Here is a 7,999-nt window from a genome sequence, read left to right as displayed (position 1 = left end):
TCTTGTCATCCCGTGCCCTTGCGCAGTTCACTGTTATGCTAAGGTTAGCCTTAGTCTAAGCTAATGTGTTTATTTATGATATAGATCAACATGTCCGCCTCAATGGTGCGAGCGACCGTTCGAGCGGTCAGTAAAAGGAAGATACTACCAACAAGAGCTGCATTAACCCTGGTAAACTATTTTTCCATCTACAGTACATTTTCAAATGTCTTATTTAATGCTGTCAATGTTTTTTCTCTGCGTGGTGTTACACAGCAAAGTTACCTAACATTCTGTTGAGGCGTTGACTAAGCTCAGCCTAGCTCTGGTCCATAGCCTTCTACTGCTTCTAATCGTAGAAGGCTATGGACCAGAGCTAAGCTCAGCCCAGCTCAGTCACATAATAGTGCTAGCAAGTACTGTATGTATTTACAGCTTGTATTTACAGTTTGTCATACTTATATAAATTATACCGTGCCAAGTCGCCCGCTTACCATGCAGTAGCGTCGTTTACCAGCCTTTGTGCCATTATTACATTTGCAAACTACATTTACAAACTGTCGGGCTACTAAGGCTGGAATGGCTTAGGGTTGACGATAGCCCCTTTCGGGACCCTCCATAAAGCTTTTCTGAAATTTTGATGAGTTTTATGTAGGGTCCCTGGTCATAACTATATTTTCGTATGGGAATTCTGGAACGCGGACATTAATATTCTCTCTAAGACCGTATCTGCGGCGTTTGACGGCCTTTTTTTCTTTGAGTTATTCTAAATTCGTGAACTTTAAGTACCTATACATTCCGCTGCCAATATCTCCTGTGGCGCGGAAGCCGTTAAGTATTTTTAATCTTTGTTTGACCGATTTGGTCACTTTATTTCTTCTTGTCTGTTTACCGTTTATTGTACCGCCTCCCGGTGTGCGGTTGGCTTGTGCCGGCTACGTCCCTGCCTCTGATCTGCTCTGTCATAGCTATAGCGCCACTAGCTAGCCAGATAGGCGGTACAATGAGGTGTCAATAAACAAGGAAGGAAGAGAAGAATCAAAGCGACCAAATCGGTCAAACAAAGATTAAAAATACTTAACGGCTTCCGCGCCACAGGAGATATTCGCAGCGGCATGTATGGGTACTTATACTTCACATACTCAGAAAGCCTCACACGGAAAAATGTCGTCAAAGAGCGCAGACAGGCGTTATCCATGTTGTTTATGTTTTATGAATGGCCGCGTACCAGGTGGCATGGTAGTGATGCAACAGGACCCCATGCACTGGGTCGAACAAAATGTCAGAAACTTCAGTAGCATTGGGTTCTGCTTGGAGGGCTAGGTTGATGACAGAGTGCAGCATCTTGCAATGGGTCTGGTCCACAAGATTCGCTACAGTACACCACCAAGATACCCATGTATCTGTCTAAATACTTCCTTAATGTCAACGAAATTCACACCCACAACACCAGAGGGAGTTCAACAAAACATGTGCAACCCAGATTCGGCACAAACGAGGGACTAAATTTAGTTCTCTCCTATGCCACCAAAATGTGGAACGCCCTACCAACAGCCATTAAGACATGCGAATCCCTTGACTCCTTCAAAACCGCTCTCAAAGGGCACATAGCGGCTTCAATTCGTAACTGGCCCCGTGAAATCTGAATCCCCTCCCCCTTACTTTAGCCCTATGTTTCTTTTCCCTTTTTACCTCCTTACATGCTTTCCTGTTTTTTATATAGAAGTATATTTGTACGTCTCTAAATGTTCTGATGAATTGAAAATGGTGGACCCTGTTGTAAACAAGTGTAATACTTTATCAGTGTGTCGTCCACAGTAAGAGTGTATTGAGTTGTGCTTTCATGTGAAATGTACCCATTCTGCAAACTGTTAATAAATACTTAAATCAATCACATTATCTATTAGTTATGTAGTAGGTATACTATGGAATACTGAAGGTACTATGTAGACATTTAATATCAGTTATGCTTGTAGACATTTCATGTCAAGTTTGTTGACCTGAAATTGATGTCAGTTAAGTTTGACCTGAAATTGATGTCAGTTAAGTATGTCAGACGGTATCGGTAGTTATGCATGTCAGACAGACGGTATAGATCAGTAGTCTGTAGTTCTGTATGCAGACATTTGATATAATTGGCTGAATTGTGATGCACAATAACGATGATCAGTGAGGATTTTAACAGCTTTTGTATCCATCCACACTATAAACTAATTTTAATTGAACTCGAGAGTGTACAAGATGAGTGTAACGAACATCAAACATTTTTAATGTATTCTCCATGGTAACCTATCAATAAAGTGGTGGTGGTGCTGAGTTTTAGATTTCACCATTTGTCTGTGACTCAGGTTTTTCAGTTGTTTCCCAGTTAAATTTCCACACAAACCAAGGAAACCTCAGCTAATCCCTCAAAATAAACCCTGTGCGGTACACAATCCAGCCAGTCTATTGTTTTGTCAGTTGCATTGACTTTGAACACTGCCACAATTCACCTCAATCTCCCAAATACCTCGTTTATTTTATTACGATATAAAACACCAAGAACAGGGCTATACGTAACGTAAGTGCATCTAATATGACATCGCATGACAAATGATGTCTTAACGGCTCATTAGCACATTTTAGTACAGGACTTCATGCACAACTCCACCATACAAGCCCTCTGTACTTGCTAAATGGAGACGCTCTCGTAGGCTCTGCCATGTTGTCAGGAAGCCATGCCTCTAAAGCTGCTGCACATGATCCAAGCTAAATATACTGCATGGAAGAAGGCTGTAGAAGCCCCTCTTGCTGACGGATTGAGGCATAGTCTGATGGCCATAATCTAGCCAACAACCGCCCCGTCCTTTGCAACGTTAATAACGGTGGACCCCTTGGATCTCCAGAAGTGGGTCACAAGTTAAACTACAGATGAATATTTGGTCAATATTTTGACCAATAATAAAAGTGAATGATAAAACAATGACTTGTTGCAGACTTGCAGTAACATTAAAAAGGGAAATTTGTAAGTGAACAAAACAAATATATAGGCCTACATGGTTTTTCAACTCATCTAAATGCAAATTCTAAACTGTGTTATAGATGATCAAGTATTTTAAGTTATCTGAGCTTCCAAAACCTTCTGCTAGTGTCATAGTGTCATTTGATTTCTCATAGTCTTGAATGTTTCTGAAGAGAGCTGTCATGCAGTTTATAGATGAATGGGAAGCTTTGTAGTACAGTTATGGTGGTACACAGATATAGGGGATTTTAAGTGCTACTTTATGATATGATTATGGACCATTTCATGTAGAACATTAGTCCACATTTTCTGTGATCGGCCATGTCCTGGAATGTGGTAGCCTAGATCAGTGTTTCCCAACCTTTTTTCTGCCAGGGCACACTTTTCATAGCCAAAAAATTGTGCAGGTGAGATTTACTCTATTAACATCTAGGCCCTAGATGTTAATGGAGTAAATCTCACCTGCACAATTCCTACTTATCCCTCTATTGTAAACAATCTTAATCACTTTTCAATCTTCCTATTTTGGGCATGTCATTATAGGCAAACAAATAAATAAAACAAATCAATTGTTCAAAAACGGCATTAATAGGGTTATTTTCTCCAATAACTTATATAATGTTATGTATAACATAAGTATACTGTATGGCTTAAGTGGCTTAACATTTTCTTGCTGCTTTTTCAGACTCCATCCGCTGTAACCAAGATCAAGTCGCTGCTGGAGAATAAGCCTGAATATGTGAGTGAAGTGAATATTCCAGAGGTGTGCATTGTTCCCACTGTGGTACTGTTCACCACACATCATTCTTTCTCTGTATGTGGAATCAACAGTTTTGTTCCCTCTCCCATAAAGAGCTCTCTTCTGCCACTGAAGCTATTGAAGGAGCTCATTGATAGTACCACTGTCAACTAATTTTATCCTTAGCTAAAATCTTTATATTTATATTAGTGTATGAGAATAGCTTGAGGAAGTCTTAGCCAAAAAGCATGAGAACAGTTTAGCCTTACAAATGGGGGTATCGATGAACGTGCCATTATTTCAAGTAAGTTCTCTGGAAATCCGATTGAAGGTTTCCGAATTGGTTTGCTCATTCTGTTCCCCTCTATATGGCATTTACTGGAGTACAGATCAGGGCGAAACTGATATGTTTATTTTTCAAGCAGTACCACTTAAAACCCTCTATTCTTAGTAAAAAGACAGACCTGAGTTACAACTGTCCTTGTCCGTTTTACAAGCTCAAAACATGCTGCTGCTATTTTGGGGCGAATGTTCCCCCTAGAGTAGGTATGCTGGGGGTCAAGTGGTATAGCTGCTGTTGGTTTACTTTAAGTAGACCAAATGGTTAACATGGACAAAATGCTAGCATTGACTCTGTTTCCAGATCGGTCTGAAGGTGGGGGTGAGGACACGAGGCTGCAATGGACTGACCTACACACTGGACTACACCAAAGAGCGGGAAAGATCTGACGAGGAAGTGCTGCAGGATGGTGAGACACGTTTTGAAAAGTGCCCTTTTTATTGCTATAAAACATCCACTGAAAAAGTTCTTCACAACTTATTTTATTGTTGACCTTCATTGCTTTGAGTTTTTCAAAACGTGTATGTGTAGATTAATGACAGCACTACTGTGGTGACTGTCCCACAGGTGTGAGGGTGTTCATTGAGAAGAAGGCCCAGCTGACCCTGCTGGGAACTGAAATGGACTATGTGGACTCAAAGCTCTCCAGTGAATTTGTCTTCAACAATCCCAACATAAAGGGCACGTGTGGCTGCGGCGAAAGCTTCAATATCTGAGTGTGAGTGTTGTGACGATGAAGCCTCAGTCCCTCCCAAGTCCCTCCTCAGCCACACTCCTCGCTCCTGGATGCGCATGAATAAAAGACTTGAGCGTTTGACATTGTTGTTCGACCCGTCACATTCTCTGGGATGTATTGTGGATAGTCTCTTGAGACAGATTACAGCCCCTGCTGAAAGTGGCAAACAGAAGCTGTCATTCGCTTGTCATTTCTGTTAACAAAAATATATTTAAAGAAATATCTTTAAAATATATATTTTGAATTTCCATTTCTGTAAAAACAGCAAGCTAGCTATGCTTTGACTAATTTAATATACAGTATGATTTATTTACACACACACACACACACAATGCCTGAGTGCCACCTGTCACCTTGAAAAGTCACCCCTGCATTAAATGACCGTACCAGTCTAATTTCCAGAGCCAGACCGATATATTTATTTGGCTGATATACAGGCCATTATTTGACTTGTTTGACGACATTTGTATGCAGCTGATGTGCTCCGGTTTATAAGCACTTTCAACCTGGTGTCCATATTTTGGGTCATTATAGGAAAACCTCAAAAACGTAAACATTGTTTTCTTATTTATGGAATTTCTTAGATTCTTTCCTTTATTTCTTAATGAAATTACCGAAAAAAAAAAACTTCTACTCTAGGAAACTCCATAGTTGGGTCAACATCAGACCCAAACATCTGGCATCAGTCGGGCTCTATTAGCGGAAATGTTGTGATGATATTTACACTGGTATGGCCCTTGTATTTGCAGCTTCTGCATGGTTCATGGATGCACAGATTCATACTACAGATGGCATAATCTATAGTGGTCTGCTATTCTTAGGGACATTTTAAACGAGAGATGGGTGAGAGGGACCTGACGTTTTCTCTTTATTATTGCCTACCATTTCATATGTAAAGGGTGAGTTTTCTTTACAGTGTTACAAGTTACAACCCTAACATGGAAATTTGAACAAGCTATGATGTACTTTGAATTGATGCCCCTCAAGTACCAGTGTGCTAAGCCAAAAGAATAGTGGATTTTGCTAGTGTTTATTTGGATCAACAAACCAAATAATATATCTGCAATAATAATTACAATAATTTGAAAGACATCACGGTAGACAAAATGGTAGAAACAGAGTATAATGCACTCACTGTATGCAAAAGTGGAAGGGTTGGTTTGAGTTTGTAATTTATTGAATTGTTTGAAAGAGTATATATTTAAGTGTGTATATAAAGGATGTAAATGACACTTAATCCGCAAGATAACGCACAAAAAAAACCATCCCTCAAATAATGAGGTTTGTTTTTCTATTCTTTGCTCAGTCAAAGCCAGAACTATGTGTTTGTGTAGACTTTTGCAATGTATGTACAGTTGATGTGACTTATATAGAATAAATGGCTTAATAAAGCAAACTGTGGCTGGACGTTTCTACCAAGTAGTGGAACATAGCTTTGTGAGATGCGGCTCCCGACATGAAAGGTATAACAACGGTTTAAATTGGTTAATACGTCATGCTATGACCTTTTCAAGTGTCACTCGACAAGAATCTTGACATTTCAACAGAAACAATTTGACCTTATTAGCATGTTGCAAGTCTTTCATATCTCTGCCTTGCCTGTTACAGTCAATGGTACTGGTAGTTGTATTGAACTTTAAAACATTTATTCAAAACAATTTAATTGTTTCCTACATAGCTGAGACCATATACCTTCGATACTTTTTGATGGAACTTTTACCCCAAACGGCTTTCATAGACTTTTCAGAATGCACAGATTCCCAGTTAAATACACACGCATGCAGTTAAATGCAGAAATAGGTTTTGTACTCTCCTCCCTATCTCCCCTTCCTCCTGGGGCTGTGATGGTCTGAGGCAGAGCTTTGATCTGAGACCTGAGAGACTGCGATAGAGAGTTGACTGGGCAGTCTACACGACGTCTGCTTATCGCTTAACTGACCAGAAACTGACCAAAATAAGGAAATTAACAAAATCTTTATTTTAAAGTTGAAGGAAAATGAAGGAAAGTACTAAAGTATTATGGACACTTCAAACATTTGAAGGTAAAGTAATGTTTTTATTTATTTATTGTATTTCTATTATTTTTGGGGGGAGGGTTGGGGGCAAAAGATCAGTTGATTTGGTTGTCCTTTTTTCGTGTGACCTAGAGAAGTGTAATGTAATCAAATAGAAATGGTTAAATTATATTGTACTGTGCAAAAGTATACATTATTTCCAGAATTATGTATTTGTATTGGTATAATAGCCTATTTCATTACCAGTTTGTAAGTGTATAGTTATTAATCTAGGTAGGTAGGTATGGATACGATCAATATATTGATCTAGAATGTACACAGGCTTTGACATCAAACGTGTTGTTATAGAAGATGGCTCATGAAATCGAAAAAAAACCAACATACTATTGTATGACCTCCGAGACCATGGATTAATGACCTTGACATGTATAAATGACCTTCACCAGTATAAATGACCTTCACCAGTATAAATGACCTTGATCAGTATAAATGACCTTGACCAGTATAAATGACCTTGACCAGTATAAATTACCTTGACCAGTATGCAGTCCGACACCATGGACTATAGCCCTTCACTTTTCCGCGATTTTCACCTTTTTTAAAATCCTCAACAATGATGAAGAATCGCGCACTATAGCGCGCCACTTAATGACCTTGACCAATATCAATGACCTTGAGCAGTATAAATTACCTTCAATAAGACTAGTAAATGACCTTGACCAGTATAAATGACCTTGACAAGTACAAATGACCTTGACCAGTATAAATGACCTTCACCAGTAGAAATGACCGTGACCAGTATATGACTGTGACCAGTATACATGACCTTCATGAGACTAGTAAATGACCTTGACCAGTATAAATGACCTTTATAAGACTAGTAAATGATCTTCACTAGTATAAATGACCTTGACCAGTATGCGGCCCGTGACCATGGACTATAGCCTTTTGCTTTTCCTTGATTTTCACCTTTAAAAAATCCTCAACAATGATGAAGAATCGCGCACTATAGCGCGCCGCTCAATGACCTGAGACCATGGACCAATGAATGAAATACAACACATTGAGCAGGGCACTGCAGGGAGTTGAACCCCGTTCCGGTAAACCAGAAGTCCGACACCAGTGCCTTAGTTTTTGTGTTGTTGTTCATTTAAAGGTCCAGGTGTGCATACGCATGTGCGCCTGTGCG

At 39.5% G+C, this 7,999-nt stretch overlaps 2 protein-coding genes across 2 annotated transcripts in view; both read left to right on the top strand.

Moving 5' to 3' along the window:
• The first annotated feature begins 18 nt into the window (after positions 1-18).
• isca1 (iron-sulfur cluster assembly 1) lies at positions 19-6,210 on the top strand. Its single transcript, XM_083783626.1, has 4 exons — positions 19-171; positions 3,666-3,719; positions 4,363-4,468; positions 4,627-6,210. The coding sequence occupies exons 1-4, from the start codon at positions 91-93 to the stop codon at positions 4,773-4,775; spliced, it is 390 nt and encodes a 129-aa protein (XP_083639752.1). The 5' UTR covers positions 19-90; the 3' UTR covers positions 4,776-6,210.
• kiss1rb (KISS1 receptor b) overlaps positions 5,902-7,999 on the top strand; it is a gene marked incomplete at both ends in the record, with an annotated part of 27,086 nt that continues 24,988 nt past the window's right edge. The window contains 1 exon segment of the mRNA XM_083783373.1: positions 5,902-5,931. Within this exon segment, the coding sequence (XP_083639499.1) occupies positions 5,902-5,931 (30 nt within the window).

This window comes from Protomyctophum parallelum (genome assembly GCF_964188405.1).
Source record: "Protomyctophum parallelum genome assembly, chromosome: 15".
Classification (NCBI taxonomy): Eukaryota; Metazoa; Chordata; class Actinopteri; order Myctophiformes; family Myctophidae; genus Protomyctophum; species Protomyctophum parallelum.
Note: the sequence above shows the minus strand (reverse complement) of the source record. Positions and strands in the feature narration are given on the sequence as shown.

What these genes read in the sequence shown, in the direction of transcription:
- isca1 (XM_083783626.1), top strand. Translation starts at nt 91, where the DNA reads ATGTCCGCCTCAATGGTGCGAGCGACCGTTCGAGCGGTCAGTAAAAGG. An exon ending in TGGAGAATAAGCCTGAATAT is followed by an intron (nt 3,720 to 4,362) that starts GTGAGTGAAGTG and finishes CTCTGTTTCCAG; the next exon opens with ATCGGTCTGAAGGTGGGGGT. An exon ending in CGAGGAAGTGCTGCAGGATG is followed by an intron (nt 4,469 to 4,626) that starts GTGAGACACGTT and finishes ACTGTCCCACAG; the next exon opens with GTGTGAGGGTGTTCATTGAG.